At 39.5% G+C, this 16,577-nt stretch overlaps 8 protein-coding genes across 8 annotated transcripts; 4 read left to right on the top strand and 4 right to left on the bottom strand.

The window, feature by feature from the left end:
• Positions 1 to 1,589: 1,589 nt before the first annotated feature.
• Positions 1,590 to 3,836, top strand: BDF20DRAFT_925300 (cation transport protein-domain-containing protein; the record flags this gene model as incomplete). Its single annotated transcript, XM_053084697.1, has 4 exons — positions 1,590 to 1,852; positions 1,964 to 2,206; positions 2,309 to 2,412; positions 2,641 to 3,836. The coding sequence occupies 4 exons, from the start codon at positions 1,590 to 1,592 to the stop codon at positions 3,537 to 3,539; spliced, it is 1,509 nt and encodes a 502-aa protein (XP_052931685.1). The 3' UTR covers positions 3,540 to 3,836.
• On the top strand, positions 3,639 to 4,824 carry BDF20DRAFT_168220 (cation transport protein-domain-containing protein). Its single transcript, XM_053074841.1, has 4 exons — positions 3,639 to 3,794; positions 3,893 to 4,319; positions 4,389 to 4,511; positions 4,589 to 4,824. The coding sequence occupies exons 1-4, from the start codon at positions 3,738 to 3,740 to the stop codon at positions 4,789 to 4,791; spliced, it is 810 nt and encodes a 269-aa protein (XP_052931684.1). The 5' UTR covers positions 3,639 to 3,737; the 3' UTR covers positions 4,792 to 4,824.
• A 33-nt stretch (positions 4,825 to 4,857) lies between these two features.
• Positions 4,858 to 5,664, bottom strand: BDF20DRAFT_916783 (uncharacterized protein; the record flags this gene model as incomplete). The annotated part of the gene is made up of 1 exon (XM_053084495.1): positions 4,858 to 5,664. One exon carries the CDS (start codon positions 5,662 to 5,664, stop codon positions 4,858 to 4,860), a length of 807 nt encoding a protein of 268 aa, XP_052931683.1.
• A 2,213-nt stretch (positions 5,665 to 7,877) lies between these two features.
• On the top strand, positions 7,878 to 8,726 carry BDF20DRAFT_798535 (kinase-like domain-containing protein; the record flags this gene model as incomplete). Its single annotated transcript, XM_053076322.1, has 1 exon — positions 7,878 to 8,726. A coding segment is annotated over one exon (849 nt), but the record flags the coding sequence as incomplete, so codon positions are not given.
• Positions 8,727 to 9,042: 316 nt separating this feature from the next.
• Positions 9,043 to 10,090, bottom strand: BDF20DRAFT_839351 (uncharacterized protein; the record flags this gene model as incomplete). The annotated part of the gene is made up of 3 exons (XM_053079266.1): positions 9,043 to 9,080; positions 9,177 to 9,619; positions 9,696 to 10,090. The coding sequence occupies 3 exons, from the start codon at positions 10,088 to 10,090 to the stop codon at positions 9,043 to 9,045; spliced, it is 876 nt and encodes a 291-aa protein (XP_052931681.1).
• A 220-nt stretch (positions 10,091 to 10,310) lies between these two features.
• On the top strand, positions 10,311 to 11,070 carry BDF20DRAFT_916780 (uncharacterized protein; the record flags this gene model as incomplete). The annotated part of the gene is made up of 3 exons (XM_053084494.1): positions 10,311 to 10,506; positions 10,590 to 10,705; positions 10,828 to 11,070. 3 exons carry the CDS (start codon positions 10,311 to 10,313, stop codon positions 11,068 to 11,070), a joined length of 555 nt encoding a protein of 184 aa, XP_052931680.1.
• A 120-nt stretch (positions 11,071 to 11,190) lies between these two features.
• On the bottom strand, positions 11,191 to 12,271 carry BDF20DRAFT_895054 (uncharacterized protein). Its single transcript, XM_053082433.1, has 2 exons — positions 12,111 to 12,271; positions 11,191 to 12,040 (listed from the first exon to the last, which is right to left on the bottom strand). The coding sequence occupies exons 1-2, from the start codon at positions 12,171 to 12,173 to the stop codon at positions 11,372 to 11,374; spliced, it is 732 nt and encodes a 243-aa protein (XP_052931679.1). The 5' UTR covers positions 12,174 to 12,271; the 3' UTR covers positions 11,191 to 11,371.
• A 959-nt stretch (positions 12,272 to 13,230) lies between these two features.
• Positions 13,231 to 15,819, bottom strand: BDF20DRAFT_167964 (kinase-like domain-containing protein). The gene is made up of 2 exons (XM_053074840.1): positions 15,354 to 15,819; positions 13,231 to 15,252 (listed from the first exon to the last, which is right to left on the bottom strand). Exons 1-2 carry the CDS (start codon positions 15,499 to 15,501, stop codon positions 13,334 to 13,336), a joined length of 2,067 nt encoding a protein of 688 aa, XP_052931678.1. The 5' UTR covers positions 15,502 to 15,819; the 3' UTR covers positions 13,231 to 13,333.
• Between the last annotated feature and the right edge of the window lie 758 nt (positions 15,820 to 16,577).

Below are 16,577 nucleotides of genomic sequence, written 5' to 3'. Positions count from 1 at the left end.
TTATCAAATGGCTTGTATGTTACGCCCTCTTTATTAAATCAAAGTGTGTTGTCACATTGCAGATCAACAAAAGCAGGACTCAGCAGCTAATGCTACAACAAGTATCCTTAGGGTATCAGGAGAAGGGACACGCCAAACCATCCCCTATTTTTCTGATATACCTACAAAATTGTAAACAAATGTCCATTACGGTAATACAGGAAACATTTTTCTGTTTGTAGTGTTACTAAAAGAGCAGCAACGTTGGTCATAGCAGATACCGAATGCTACTTTCTGCCCTTCTTCTCTCCATCAAGTAAAAGGAGCAGCAGCTGATCATGTCCAGTGAATAGCTTAACAGGCCGTTCAAGCAGCAGCTACAGCAGATCTGTAAGTCTTGTTTTTGTTGATTTTAAAGGCAAGTCGACGAAGCATTGTACAAACTAATACAAATAGTCTTCCAATTATAGAACATTAGATGAAGTGTCCGTCATCATAAACAATTCTTTTAGATTTCTCTTGGATTAAGCCATCCAGATAGAATTAGTAAACATTAACAGACAGACCTCTTTGTCAATGTGCCTGAGACAATACTACTTTAACGCAATAATAATCTATTAGATCTACCCTCTTCTACGCTCATACCGTGCATTAAGCTCAAAGCTTAGCTTATCCATATATATTTAACAGCATTATCAGGAGCTATGTCAGCTCAAATTTAGTACAGGAATGTCAAGCTTGTATAGTACAAATGTCAATTCACAAAGAGGATGAAGTGAGATTATAAAACCAGATAAGCAAGGGAATCAGTAGTATGACAAAATTCAACGTATTGAACTGTAAGTATTGATTGATTTCATCGACATAAGAGTGTAGAACTTTCTTGTTTGTTTTAGTTCTCCTAAGCTATTTAGAAAATGCGTTCTTTACTCGGCTATCGTACTGCAAAGTAAAAAGTTGGTACATTTTATTGAAAGACAATCAACCCTTCAATAACCTTCGTGTACCTTTTTAGCTGCCGAATATGGATCTGGCGGGGGGCGGAAACCGAATCTTTTGACAAATCCAACAGTACAAAAAATGGATAATTGGAAAATTTCGATGCCTTTCCCCCGTCGGCTATCTGTGAGTGGTTTTTTAATTTTTTCCCCGACTCTCATTTACCCCACCTTTCTTTTGTACATTGTCTTTTTTTCATTTCCTTTTTTTTTTTTTTTCCTAAATAATAAAAAAATATATCAAAATTTTTGCTTACAATCACCAGATACAAGGCATAGACAAGAAGCCCCGAAGCCCCGAAGCCACGAAAACCACAAAGCCACTATCGCTTGTCTAAGTGTATATCATTGTCGAAAAGAAGAGCATTTAAATCTCATCCACTTGGCACACAGCAGTATTTTATTTGATTGTTCTAATCTCTAATGCATTATCTGTCAAATCGTCAAGACAGCAAAATGAAGCGATTAAAACGATCATTAAAAATCTTCTGGGACACCAAAATTCACTTTCTAGAACTGCATTATCTCTATATTTTCTTTCTGATTTTTGTATTTTCCGGGCTCTATTATTGTGAATCTGATACCAACTGGGACTACATTGATGCATTGTTCATGGCTACTACAGGATCAACTGATACAGGCCTAAACACAATTGCCATGTCGGATATGTCTACTTACCACATGGTGCTTCTGTATCTCTCGTCTTTCCTTGGATCCCATGTCACTGTTTCCTTTGGCGTTGTCATGGTTCGACGTTACTACTTTCAAAAACGATTCGAAGAAGTATTAGAGTTCAACAAAAAGCGGAAAGAAGAGTATAAACGGCAAAAGCAACTACGTGAACAGCAAGAGCAACAGCGAAAACGAGAACAGCAGTTGTTGGAAGAACAGCAACGTCAGTTATCAGATAAGAATAGCAATCTGAGTCAGTCGAGCTGTGATGCATCTACGACAAGAGCCGGCAGTAAGAAGTCGTCATTGAACAGCAAAGGAGCATTAGGCCGTCGTTTATCACTTTTGTCTGTGCGCTCTACACCTGTAGGACACGCTACGCCTCGTCATTCCATCTTCAATAGGTCTTTTTTTAGAAGAGGCTCGCTTGATACGGAAAACGACAAGAGTGATCGTAATCGATACTCTGAAGACAACCATAAAATAAAGTTACAGCCTAATTATAACTTTAGCGAAAATAATTCCCAGAGTGTTTTTGACATGAAGCAAAACACCCTGTTTTCAGCGACTACGAAAGACGATAACGATGACCACGCCAAAGGCTACAATGAGCATGATGATGACGAAGAACGAGACTATGCTGACCTTTATTCGACTAGCGCTCATCCATACGATACTACTCACTCTTCACCCTCTTCATCGGCTTATCGCAGCAGTAGTGATCATCTCAACAATACCCAAAGCAACCATTGGAATAATAAAAGTAATCTGCTCGATACAAACGCTCATGATTCTTTTCGTGTTTCATCCTCTTCCTCGTTACCAAGTGAACGTCAAGCCAACAACGCCGAAGCAGAAGAGGATGGTGAAACGAGGATGAGATCATTAATTGTAAATAATTCTCTAAATAATAATAACAATAGAAACTTACCACCCATCACTCATACAACGTCAACAGCCAATGAGGATACTGTGATGAGTAGCCATTCAGATTTAACTTCTGACAAAAACACTGCAAATACTAACAGCAACAATAATCAACAGATCACTTTTCGAGAAGATACGAATATCTTGCGTGAACGAGAACGACGGAAACTTATGCAGCACCGTCTAGAAGAAGAAGTGATGAACAACAATAGCAACAACAATAACAGCCAGCCTCAACACATCATTATAGAAGAACCTACCATTTATCGCACCAACTCTGAATATGAAATTATGTGCCAACCATCAGCCAAATCCCAGCTTACGAAAAATGAACGTTATCGCATCGGCGGTACCGAATATCGTGCTTTGGATATGCTTGCCCGGCTTGTTCCCATCTACTATCTGGGCTTCATTGTCGGTTTCGGGTTTCTATTTCGTATTTATGTCGCTAGCTCCAGTTACGCTAGAGAGGTGCTTGCCACCTCGAATGGGCCAGACAAGGGCCCTGTGGATCCATGGTTCTTCTCCTTCTTTCAAAGTCTTTCTGCTTTTACTAATCTTGGCCTGAATCATCTAGACGCTAGTATGGCACCTTTTCAGAATGCGCCTGCACCTCTCATCCTCTCGATCATTCTCATCCTCGTAGGCAACACGGCATTTGCTATTTTGATGCGTTTCCTGATTTGGGTTTGCTATTGTTTGACTCCCAAACATAAAGTAATGCGACGGGAAACGTTTCGGTACTTACTGGATCATCCACGACGTTGTTACACGACTTTGTTTCCTGCCACACAGACGTGGTGGTTGCTGATTGTTTTGGTGGCAATCACGTTGGTGGAACTGATTTGCTTTTTGGCTTTGAATTATTGGTTGCCGGTATTGGCAGGTATCAGTTGGGGATCCCGATTTTTGGATGGCTTGTTTCAATCTGTTGCCACTCGTAATGGTAAAGTATTGCAATGAGCACATTCGTTTATTACTAGAAGAAGACTGAAAAATAGAACGTCGTTTGGGGCGAGAGTATTAACAGCAGCCGCCTTTTCTTCCTTTTTACTTTTCTTTTTTCTCTTTTTTTCTACAATATCAACTGTCATAGCTGGATTCAGTGTAGTATCGCTTGCGGATTTAAACCCTGGCGCACAATTAGTTTATATAGTAGCTATGTATATCAGTGTCTATCCCGTGGCTATATCGATGCGTAACAGTAACATTTATCAGGTAAAAAATTCAACATGTGTCATGCCGAGAAGAAAAGAGGAAAAGTGTTGCAGAGTTACCTTGTATTAACAGGAGTATCTCCCTCTACTTGATAACAGGAACGCGCACTTGGTATCTTTCGAGGTGAAAACGATGAGCCAGTATCCTTCTCTGAAAACGAACTTGCCAATGCGCCCTTCATCAAATTGAAACGGCATTCCACCATGACGAGTATTAAACAGAACACGCAAAAACTGCTGAAAGGAGGACCTGATTTCTTTGTCATCACGCAGATACAGAGACAACTCTCGAGCGATATTTGTTGGGTTATTACGGGCATCTTTTGCATCTGTGTGATTGAATCACAGGCGATTATGTCACCTTCCCCTGTGACCATGGCTACTGTCATTTATGAATGCGTTTCAGCTTTTGCTAATGTGGGCGCTTCTACTGGTTTTCCTAATACGGCAACTTCACAAGCAGCACAGTATCGAACATTGAGTAAGCTTGTTTTGATTATATTGATGTATAGAGGAAGACACAGAGGTAACAGAAGAAGGAAAAAAAAAAAGAGCCATTGGCTATCAACGTTTTAACGAAATATACTCCTTGTAGGTCTACCAGCGGCTATTGATAGATCCATTTTGCTACCCTCAGAGCAATTAGCACAGAAAGAAAAAGAGGACGAAGAAAGAAGAAGGAACACATCTGCATCTATTCAGCTCATGAATGATAGCGGTACGAGTAGCGGCATTCAAACCAGTCCTCATGCGGACCATTTGATTTACACTCGATCTTGTACACTTTAAAAAAAGGGAACAAGGGAGTGTTCTATTACGAAAGCAACGTACGACAGCATTTTATTTTTTTGAAAGGAAAATGTATAACACGCATGTTATGTATAGAAAGTGAATTATACCATTATACCCAGTTTTATTTCAATTGTTTTTTTCTTCCACAAAAAAAAAAAACCGCCTCGGCCCCCCCCACTGAACTTGACCACCATGGATGGGCATAAAAAAGCAATAAATTAGTTGACGGCTCGTTGTTGTTGAATTTCCCTATTGATACAAATGGAAAGGTATCATTTCGGTAATTGCTGCTGATGGTATAAATTGACTAATTGACTGGCATTTAGTTGATAATTGTTACAAATGCCTTCAAACACGCGCCAATAACCCCAATATCCATAGAGAGTTGCAATATCATATACTTGTCCGGCTAACTGGATCAGTTGAGGCTGTGACGGGGGTCCAAGCTGGCACAATCGCATCATTTCTGCAGGCTTTACAAGCTGGTCTTCATCCAGTACAAACGACTTTGTCAGTTGTTCTGGATAACCATCATTACTACTATCACTCGTATTATTATTGAGATCAGCAACGGCCGAGGGAGGTGCAGAAAGGTTGTTCAGGCCGATAGGGTTGCTTTCAAGTAATAAACGTGCTTCATCAGCGGGAGGCTGTATCACCTGTAGTGTATAAATATCCGGTTCTTCCGTAACGGAAAAGATACCCCAACAATCGTCTTTCAGAATGATGAGGGCAGAAATCGATTTTTTATTATCCATTTCATTGCTGATTTTATTCATCGCTTTAGACAATAAGAACGATGTCTCTCGTTCATGTGGGTAAGCATCCGATGCTAATTGTAAGACATGCTTTTCCAGAGTCGGGTATTGGCTGAGGGGATCTTTTAAAAAGCTAGTAATGCTGATAATACTGCCAAGTGACCAGCGTGGAGCGCTCACTTTAGAGTGTTGATCAACGTCAGTAGCAGCTGTTGTAGCTTCATCGAGAGCATTCTCCTTTTCGTCAGTGCATTTGACTGTCTTTCTTACAAAAAGAGGGAACGTAAGGTATCCTAACGCAAGGATAACTGTTTGTGGCATGCCATGAAATCCAAATGGTTTAAAGTATCAATCAGTTATAGCAAAACAAATTGTTAAAGAAAGAGGCGAAGCATCCAATATCTTGATTATGTAAGTTGGCGAAAATCTGTTGCACTCCAAATTCATTGAAACCTACTTTGAACTTCATTGTCGGAGGCCAATCTCGCGTCATCCAATTTCTCTATAGGGGGGCGAATGGTTGCTTTGCTATATTTTACGTCACCATTGTGAATTCAGATTTCAAATGTTGAATAAATTATTCTCAGGAATGATCTGTGATGGTTATGCAAAATTAATTGAATCATAATGGCCTGTATTCTGTCTAACTGTATGTACTAAGTATTGTTGTTGTTACTTGAGTGTAAATGCATCAGTTATAAGTCACTTGTTCTTATTGATAGAGCGATTGAGTGAGCCCAAAGAATCTGAGTCGAGATGAAATATTTCCATTATCATAGACATTACAAGTAAATCTTTTGTATGATTCAAATAATTCATATTGCAACTACTTTCCTTACTTATAATAAAAATGACATATTTACTTGAAACCATAAAGGTTTATCGGTTATAAAATTTAGGGTTTTTTTTATCTCGATTTTTATTTTTATAGTTTAAAAAAAGTGTATCCCAAATAGCTTTTGCCTGCTTACTATCACTTTTACATGTAAAAATGCCTATCAATCTCGATATCGTTTAGATGAGATGTAATTATATACTCTATATAACTGTAGGAACTTTCAATATTGTAGAAAATGTGCCTTTTTTTTTGGAGGTTCAAAGCGAGAACGAGACGCAATCAAGTGAATTGACAAAATGTTGAGGAACTGCGGGCGGCAATCAAATTTACAAGCAATTTTTAACTGACATTGGATTGACAGCAATGTCGTACATTTTTATATCAAATCAAACATGTGATAATTGTTGATTTATGCAAACTCTTTTCTAAAAAGCGAAACTAACGAGATCAGGTGGGAACAGAATTCTGCTAAAACGAGTCTAATTAGCTGTCGGGTAATACCGGGGAAAACCCATAAATGTATATTACAGGCACAAATCCACTCACAGGTTTTTGTTTCTTTGATTTCTTTTTTTTTGGGACTGAAACCATTGTTCCAGATGTGGTAGTCGTCATAACGGGTAGGTAGAGGGGAAGGGGCAGACTTTTGTTTCCTCGAGATGGCCAATGAAATAGAATATCTAGCAAGGGGTGCAATTAGATCTTATCTTTGGCCAACCAAACGACAATGCTTCTATTCCCATTGTTGTTGTTGGATGGCTTATCTATGCAGAAATTTTTTCTTTAATTGGACGATTTGAACTATATGTGTGATAAAAAAGATAAGAACTTAAAGTTTGACGGTTGTGATTGGCTGATTCGGAACCCATTTGCAGGTAAAGACAACCTTTTTCTTTTCGATTTTTCGATTTTGTTTTAATTATATGAGTGTCCTATTGCTAAGGAGTAGTTCTTCCCCCCCTCGATTTATACAGTCTAATTGCAAGCATTAAAAAAAAGAATAGTAATTTTTTTTTTCTTTTATTCGTTTCTTTACATTGAACTTCTTTTTTTATTGAATACGTCATTTTGTTCATTATTTGAGATGTTTGCTAATACAACAGCACCTATTCATAAAAGATGTCATGGATCAAAGAATAAATCCTACTTGCAAATCAATACGCAAGTCTTTAATGAGACGAGTACAATTGAGAAGATGAAGGAATCGGCGCATTCTATGGTATCTGCGTTTACTCTAACTACGCCTCCTAACACGACGACGAGAACCGCTCCTCTAACATCCATTCTAGCGAACGGTTCTAGCACACAACCCACCCTGCCCACCATGACATCTGCCGCCACAGCAGCCCTCTCAGCTCCATCCTTTCTATCTCCTGCTCCTTCACCTTCCTCTTCTACCTCTTCCACGCACTCTTCTCTTCATTTTTCATCGGATGGCACTCCCACTGCCAGCCCATACCCTCGATCTGTTTTACGAAACAAATGCCAATTGATGCGTCCTGCTGCGCAGGCTTTACAACCACCAGCACAATCACAGCGTTCATGTAGTGTCACTACGTCATCTTGGGAGGGACTGCAAAGCCCAGCTGCCTCCTTTTTAGCCTCTTTTGCTTCTCCTCCAAGCACTTTTGCGCCCAGTGACGGCAGCAGCACGAGTGCTTACCTTGTTCAACCCTACGAAGAAGAACAAGAAGGGGATGAATTGGATGATTATGTGATGGATAGAATGATTGGATTTGGCGGATTTTCCACGGTCCGTCGAGGATTTTGCATCTCTGATGGTCATCATGTTGCTATCAAAATCATCAAGTTTGATGCTGCTGCTGCTTCCGCCGAGGAAGACGGCGCTTTACCGTTGTTGCTGGAAAGAGAGTTGTCTATTTGGAAATCTCTTTGCCATCCGAATATCGTTTGCTTACAAAAGATATTGGAAACCGACCATGCGCTTTATTTGATCTGCGATTATTGTTCGGGAGGCAGTTTATTGAGCAAAGTGAAAGAAGCGCATTCTCATGGCGGCGGAGGCGGCGGATGGAGTGAGCTGGAGGCGCGTGGTATCTTTAGAGACGTTTGTCAAGCCGTCTCTTATTTGCATGAAGAAGCCAAGGTTTGCCATAAAGATTTGAAATTGGAAAACATCTTGTTGGATGATCAAGCCCATTGCGCCAAAGTATGTGATTTCGGACTCGCCTTACCTTTCGGCTGTGCCAGTAGTAGTAGTAGTAGTAGTGCAGAAGGTCGACCCGGTGGCTCTTTGGCTTACATGTCACCCGAACAGTTGACAACGTCCTCCACGACCCCCACAATGACTTCTCCGTCTTCTGACATTTGGTCTCTGGGAGTGATACTCTATGCGATGGTGACAGGAAAACTACCCTTTTGGGACGAATACGAGTTACGTTTGCAGCAGAAAATCTTGATCGGACAGTATCCTGAGCCAAACAATGCGTCAAGCGATGTGCAAACATTGATCCGTGGTTGTTTAAATAGGGATCCACAGAAACGATGGACGATCAAACAAGTCTTGGCGTCCTCTTGGCTGAAAAATTAAACAGCGCGCATCTCTGTATATATACACATCTATTTATATACTTGTCGATACCAGTGTACATATTCATTTCCTGACTCCGTCATGCTAACAAACATACCCTAAGAACTGCTTTTTACACAGGCCGTTTGATTTTGTACAGCCTTTGTCTTTTCCCCTTCTCTCTCTCTATGCCTACATGCATCTCTATCCCCCCCCATTATTCAAAGTCCACTCCCTAGGGAGCAGTATTTATTTTTATTGCCATTCAAATAAAAACAATCCATCATTCTCTTTTTCATCGAAAAAAAAAAAAGGTACAACTAGGCAGGCTTTAAATGGCTTCCTCATTCACCAGTTTATCATAACCATCTATATTTTATTTTTTTTTAAAAAAAAGGGGTCGTTATTGTTGTCATACCTATAGACAATGACTGCAATATGCAAAACGATTGACAATAAACTTACATGCACAAATGCCTTCCATGTAACACGCCAAAACGATACCAGCGCCTATTTGTGAGACAGGATGTTGGAATCGAGTAAAAAACGCTAATACGTAGAATATTTGCCAATGATGGAGATGAATAGTGATTTTGTAAGTGTATGGATTGGGTAGCGTAGAGACATGTGTCGTAGGTAGTAAACTGGTCGCTTCATCCGCTATGGGAGTGCTCGTATGGTGATTACCACTCTCATTGTCGATAGCTTGTTTTTTACGAAAGACAAAATAGAATTTGGTTCTAAGCCAGTTTGTGTTCACTTCCTTTGCAAGCAAGAACGCCGAAAAAAGGATCGTCGCTGGAATGCTCAAACACGAAACATAGATAATGACAAAGGGTAAAGAAAATTGACAAGCCAGATAAATATGATAACCAGCAAAAGCCAGAATGATGCTATGAAGATAACCTCTACGAGTGAGCGAAAAAAAAAAAAAAAAACCTCTTCCCGCCCTCATAAAACAAAACAAAAGCGAATCTTGGTTACCTCAACGCAATGAGAAAGACAACCCACATTCCTTTAGGCCATTGGTTAATGTTAGGCAAGGAGGTCTTTGTAGCCGGTAGTTCCGCTATTTGGCCATAAATAAATAAAGAGGGAAAGAAAGCAGCTATGGTAATCCAGTGCATTGTGAACGTGTAATTGCCAAATATAAACAGGATCAAGTCATAATTAAGTCCATCAAAGAGGTCCTGCCAGTGGCGTGCTAACGATTTGACGTTGAGCTCCCATTTCAGATAGTGCGCTACACATCGATACATGGGATACGGTATAATATAAAAGACGAGAAAGAAGAGACCAAATAGCTTTAGGTCGAACGAATAGAGAGAGGTAGCAGCCACTGTATCGATACCAGACATGGAGGACAGCGGGATGATCATGCTTTGAAAGGAAAAGAAAAAGAAGAAGAAGAGGTCAGATCGTTCTCGTATGGGGGATGCAAACGGATATAACAATAAACAGCCTTAGTGTTCGTGCAACAGTTTCCCTCCTTCCCAGTAAACATAATGCAAAAAAAAAAAAACTCAGACAGATATCTTTTTGTTGTGAGACTGTAGGATCGTTTTCTACTATTTTTTTTTTTTCACGTCTGCGTCTACGATGAGTTGTTATGGATTCACTCATGAACACATTGCTCGCTTCGTTGGTCACTCCATCACGCTGAATTTAACCACACATAAAACAATACAAGGATACTTGTACACGATTGACCCCAACACCCACACTATTGTACTCTATGACGCACCTGAAAACAAAATGCAAGTGATCATGAAGCATGCCGTTTCTGAACTTTCAAGTAATGACCTCTTTTTCGAGATCACAGCTATTCTTTCAACATTGTTTTACTTAATGTTGTTTTCTGCTCAACTTTATTGCCAGTTGATGAAGAGAATAGAATCGATATCGATACCCTAATAACTCCTCGCGTGAATCAGTTGTGTACGAAAGAGTGGATCAAAAAAAGACGTGTTGCATTGATTGAATTCTTTAAACAGGTAAGAGGCAATGTGCAAATGATACAGAATTTTTGTGCACTGATTTAATCATCATTGTGTGTCGTAAAAATAACTAATAAAAACACACACATACACACACCAAAAAAAAAAATAAAAAATAGAATCATATACCCATGGAGGAAGGCGCAAATGAAAAAAAGAAGGATACAAAGAATGATAACGACCATCATGAGAATGATCACCATTTGAATGAGAGTGATGGTGATGACGCTGCCGAACCCGTGATTCACGTCTTGGGATGTGCACGTGTTGAATCTCCTTACTTGGCCACGAATGTCATATGTGATAATCCCTTGATACGTAAACGCGTGCGTGATTTTATATTGGAATTGCCCAACATTTGATTGGGCGGGCAAAACAGGGAGTGAGGGGGGGGGGTGGTGTGCTCGTGGATGAGAAGAAGAAGCAGGAGGAGGAGGAGGAAGAGGAGAAGAAGGAGGACAACAGAAAGAATAAGTTAAGAAAAAAAAAAAAAAAAAAAAAAAAAGTTGGATATCGTGAAATAAATAAATAAATAGAAAAAAGAAAGTAAAGGGAAACGAAAGGGTTTAAAATGAATGATAAATCTGGAATAATAGAGTCAAAATGTGTTGAAAGAAAGTGTGTATCCTGTTACTGGAGCATGAGATCAAACTCTAATAAAGCTTAACAAAGAGCTGCTGCTGCTGCTGCTGTTGTTGTTGTTGTACTTCCTTTCGTGGTAGCAGAAGGGATGGTCCTTTGATTATTACTTGTGTCATTATGTAACATCACAAGAACATTAGCTGCTAAATCTTCATCCGTCGGTGTGAATGTAGACAAAGGAGACATGGATGAATGTAACGACGTCGACGAAAGAAGGATGGGTGAGGTATAACAAGGTTGTCTTGGTGATGTGCTGCGCTTCTCCGATATAGGATATTTTGGTGTAGTTAATAGTAAATGATGATTTGGATGGCTCGAATTCTTTGTGCTGTTGTATAATGGTAAATTCAACTTGGACTTGAAATTCTGGCTGGGACGAGACGCGTATGGCCGTAGAGAACTAGAGGTAGGAGAAGTCGTTGCATCTGGAAGATAAGAAGATGAAGTTGGATAATACCGATGTCGACACAGTAAGGAGGAGGAGGAGGAGGAGGAGGAGGAGGGGGTCTTCTTACGACTGCTATTCATCAACAGCGACTTTTTTTTCACAATGGGTGAGTGGGTCTGCAAGGCAGCTAGTGTTGTGATTGGAAATAAGGTGTACTCTAGTGTTTGCAAATCATAGGCTTCATAGCCATGTTGTTGTTTGAAGGTGGCTAAAGCTAAACGCGTTTTTAAGCGATGAATCATCTAAAGTAGAGGGATCGCGCGCATTAATAATGAAGTGGAGTTTCAAAGACAACAAAACATTATCATTTACCTCAGATACGTTCATAGGTCTTGATCTCGAGGATTCTTGTTGCAATGCCGACATGGCAGACATTGTTAAAATGAGTTGTTTTTTAAAGGGGGAAAAAAAAAGGAAAGATTGGAGAGTGATACAAAGGGTAAAAATGATATTTGTAGAATATATAATAAAAAAGAAAAAAAAAAAAAAAAAAAAAAAAAAAAAAAAAAGAGAGAGAGAAAAGAGAGGGGAGAAAAAGAGAAAAGGATAAAAATAGAACAGAAAAAAAAGAGGCGAGAAAAAAAGGGGCCACAAAATTATCAAGTTCAAATAAAAATTTCAAATAAAAGAAGAATGTATACAAGTTGACTTGAGGATTTTTAAATCGAAAAAACGACGCGTGAATAAGGAAAAAAAAAAAAAAAAAAAAGGAAAAAGATGGAAAAGAGAAGAAAAAGAGGAATAAAACAGAGCAAAGCTTTCTATTAAACACGAATCATCATCTGCCCTTTTTTTTTTTTTTCTTTTATTTTTTCCAAAAGTATTCATCGACGATTGGTTTTCCACACCGATTTTTACCCCTTTTTTTGCACGCTTTAAAATATACAAAAGATCGCATGATCTCAAAACAATAAGGATCATTTGCCGACGTAATAACCTAAACAGAAATTCAGAAAAAAATTTGGTTTTTCATCTCTTTTTCATGGTAAAGGAAAGACGCGTTTTTTGGGAGGGTAAAGGAATCATAAATAGAGCGTGTGTAATTGTTTGTTTTTGGAAATGGAAGAAAATGTAGTTTTGTTGTTATGCTCACCACGTAATTTTTTTCCCCTTAGCGCACAGACTTTTTTTTTTTTTTTTTTTCTTTTTTCTTCATATACGCCTTTTCTCTGTGACAATTTCCCTTTTCTAAATCAAAAGCAACAAAGATTACGTAATGCATTGTCTGGAATTTGGGAGTAGACTCAGTTAATAATAAAAGCATTTCTTTGCCTTTTACGATGGTATATCCGTCAAACTATCAAAAAACATAATGGTAAAAGAGAATGATCTCTTTTTCTGAGTAGTACGTTGCCTGAATCAAAAAAAAATTTGACGTCGCATTTAAAAAAAAATGTGGGGTAAAGCGGAAAATACATATTTTTTAATTGTAGCCAATGAGAAAGAGAGCAGCAGTGTTTTTACTGATAAAAGGAACTCAATTACGCATAGGTCTATCTTACTCTCTACGAATGCATCTTCTATCACCTTTTCTTTTAGCGCTGTCTATAGAGAAGCAGGTCGTTAAAAGCGCTTATCAAACTGAGATCCACGTCTTTTCCAGCTGTCCAAAATTCGTCCGCTAACTGTTGTAGCAAAACAGTACTCGCATCCTGTGTCTCTGCCATGGACGGGTTCAACAGTAAATGAAAGAAACGAGCCCACAAATGTTTATGCCAGTACCGTTTGATAGATTGATAAAGTACAAATGCATTCAAGCTACAGTCTGTTTTCTTTTTGTAGGTCCTCATCGGACTACCAAACAATAACCAATGCGCCATTGCCGCCAACTGCCAATAATCAGCATGGAAAGGGTAATATCCTTCGTTCAGGTATGGAAAATCTGCTTTTGGACATGTCGGCGGCCAGTTGGCTTTCACAAGAAGATTGTGTTTGTGACCGCTGTTCGTCATCATCTGAGACTTGTTCAGTAAAGCCAAAACATCTATCGATTGGCCATAATCGATGAGATACAATGTTGGCAAACGTGTCTGTTTGTTGCCCCTGTTTTTGTCATGCCTATTTTTATAGGTGGAGAGTAACAGTACATTATCCAATTTGAGGTCATTATGTACAATATGCAGTTGATGCAAATGTACGAGTTGGCTCAGTAGTTGTGACATAAACAGCAGAACAATGGGTTCCGGCATAAAGATTTGACTCGGTCTATATAAATTGAGCGCATCTAACAGTGTTCCGTAAGGAATGTACTCCATCAATAGAAAGCTAGCATTTTTGTAATAGAAAAACTCATTTATAAGTAGCAGATTCAGTCTACTATGAGCACCACCACCATCATAAGCTCCAGTGGTGGCACTGTGGGTGCTACTACCACTACCACGACTCTTGTTGGCTTGAATCCTTTCTCTATGTTTCTTTCTATGATATAATTGATATACAATGTAAAACTCCCAAGCATGAGGCGGCTGCTGTATCTTTAAGCTGTGGATCGTGAGGTCTTTTGTATTTTGTACAAGATACACATTGGCCATACCTCCTTCGCCTATCTTTCGAATGACATGGAACTGCCTCTCCCCCAAGTCAATCAATCTCAAGTGTTGATGCTGCGCTAATGTTGAGGAGGAAAGAGCTTTCATGCCTGCAGATGTGGACGGTGGTGGAAACCACTGTTTCAACCGATCTGTTGTCAAGCTTTTATTATTTTCGTCTCGGTAATCATGAAAAGCTTTATGACGGTAAAGGTTGTATCTTTCCATTCTTTCGCGTACAAACTGAGGTGAATGAGGCAGTGGAACCATGGTCGGTGTTTCTCGTCGTACGGATTTCTTCCCATCCAGATCAAGCGGATGCTCACTGAAGGGCTTTTGTATATCTTGCCGTTGTCCTTTCCTCCCTATAAGCTCATCGTTGATGAGCTTGAAAGAGGTTGAGGGTCGTTGTACGTCGCTTACTACTTGTGCCTCAGATTCTTTCGCTTGTTGGCGGTGTGAGACTTGATACGAGCCTAATTCTTTTACTTTTTCTGGCTGTGTCGATAGAAGCGTTCCATCTTGTCCCTCTTTCTCCTCCTCCTCCTTCTCCTCCACCATTAACATTGCGTTTTTAAGCGTCATGCCGTTACTTGAATGCTTCTCAAAAGTGTCAAGCTTGTTTATTTTTTGAAAAGCAGCTGTTAATCTCTTGTGTCTACTATCGGTGATGCCCATGCTCTTTCGGTGAGGATGTTGGAGAGCGGTTGAGCCCAAAGTATGTTTGGCAATCGTTGGATGTCGGCCTAATGATTTCCGCTCCTTACTTTTGTTCGTAAGCAGGATGTTTTTCTTATTGGCTCTACATACGAGAATCGACGGTTTGGATGCTCGCTTTACCATGCGTGGTTTAGAAGTGGCTGTTACGGCAGATGTAGGGCTACCCGTGGTAATGTATTGTTGGTCAATGTTCAGCTTGGAGTAATCTAAAAAAAATTCATACAAAAAAATGAATACTTATAAGCTTATCGTTATACCCACGATATCGGTGGGTAGCTTTGAAAGAACCATTCAGTCATCATTTTACCAAATCGATACTGATACAGTTTTGCTCTCAATTCCTCAAAGCATATTTCTTCTTGCTCTTGTTGCTGTTGAAGCGGCTTGATACTATTACATCCCCGTAAGAGATCGGCACGAGCACTATGTTGTAATTTTAAATAAAGCAAATCCATCTGAGACCGTAGGGTGTGCAAAGAATAGCGATGTTTCTATTCATCAATAGTATAGAGAAGACTGAAAACCTCAACGAACGGTCCTATGCCATCTCTTGTCCATTGTAGAGATCAACATTTGCTTAGCATTACCTGGTCGTTCAATGTGTCATCAATGTTGATAAGCTTTTGATCGATCAACATGGAGTCGTAAAAATTATCCAGCTTATAATGGTTGATGTCAAACTGGATTCTTCCAGTTGTCTGATATTCGTACAAATCATGACCAAGTCTTTTCAACGGTTGAGCCCTTCTTTTGATCCCCAATAGTAAGGTTGCTTCAATATCTTTGTATCTGCTTGAATGCGAAAACAGAAAGAAGGAAAAAAAAAAAAAAAAGGTGAAGCGCTTCAGCACTACATACACGGTATGGGGTCTTTCTCATCATTCACTTTATCTGCAGCCACCGTACGTCCTACCTTTTATCTCTGAATTGTTGATAGGCTATAGATTCATAAAGAACAGATAATTTATCGCCGATATGCTTTTCTATCAATCCAAACAAAATAGGATAGGCCATAGACGAGGGTAGATAAAAGATATACATGAGCCATAATCGAATGTACCGTGGTGAGTTTTGGTAGCGAAAATCACTCTGATAACGCAGCACTGCTGTCTCTAACAAGCGGAATGCGTGCTGGAAGCCTTTGTTGCCTTGCTTTGAAAGCGCAATTGTCTGTTCATAATAGGTCAGTGGATCATCTGCTAAAACACCTGTTGGATCACCCAAGCGACGTGGCCTTGACAGAATCATTAGATTGGTGCAGGAACCGAAAAAGAAAAGGAAAGAGAAGCGAGGGATTCTATGATGTAAAAAAGGCAGTTGTTTAACAATGAGAGAAAGACGGGGAATTTGAACGACAACAATACACAGAGTGGATGACTCTGCCTACAGACAGAGACATCTAAGAAGTCCCATGAGAAAGACGTGATAAAAACGTCTGTAAACGACTTATGCCTTCGCCAAGCACTCATTGACTTATTATGTCTATGGACACGGCAGTAACGTGATACGTTTTTTGTTTTCTATCATCATC

The sequence above is a fragment of the Mycotypha africana genome (genome assembly GCF_025528875.1).
Source record: "Mycotypha africana strain NRRL 2978 chromosome Unknown BDF20scaffold_12, whole genome shotgun sequence".
Lineage (NCBI taxonomy): Eukaryota > Fungi > Mucoromycota > Mucoromycetes > Mucorales > Mycotyphaceae > Mycotypha > Mycotypha africana.
Note: the sequence above shows the minus strand (reverse complement) of the source record. Positions and strands in the feature narration are given on the sequence as shown.

Excerpts from the sequence above, each read along its gene's own strand:
- BDF20DRAFT_895054 (XM_053082433.1), bottom strand. The coding sequence starts at position 12,173 with ATGTCTGCCATGTCGGCATTGCAACAAGAATCCTCGAGATCAAGACCT. Across the intron at positions 12,041-12,110 it reads GACCTATGAACGTATCTGAG|ATGATTCATCGCTTAAAAAC; the intron begins GTAAATGATAAT and ends CCTCTACTTTAG.
- BDF20DRAFT_168220 (XM_053074841.1), top strand. The coding sequence starts at position 3,738 with ATGTATATCAGTGTCTATCCCGTGGCTATATCGATGCGTAACAGTAAC. Across the intron at positions 4,320-4,388 it reads GTATAGAGGAAGACACAGAG|GTCTACCAGCGGCTATTGAT; the intron begins GTAACAGAAGAA and ends TACTCCTTGTAG. Across the intron at positions 4,512-4,588 it reads TCAGCTCATGAATGATAGCG|GGAACAAGGGAGTGTTCTAT; the intron begins GTACGAGTAGCG and ends CTTTAAAAAAAG.
- BDF20DRAFT_167964 (XM_053074840.1), bottom strand. The coding sequence starts at position 15,501 with ATGGATTTGCTTTATTTAAAATTACAACATAGTGCTCGTGCCGATCTC. Across the intron at positions 15,253-15,353 it reads ACTGTATCAGTATCGATTTG|ATTACTCCAAGCTGAACATT; the intron begins GTAAAATGATGA and ends AATTTTTTTTAG.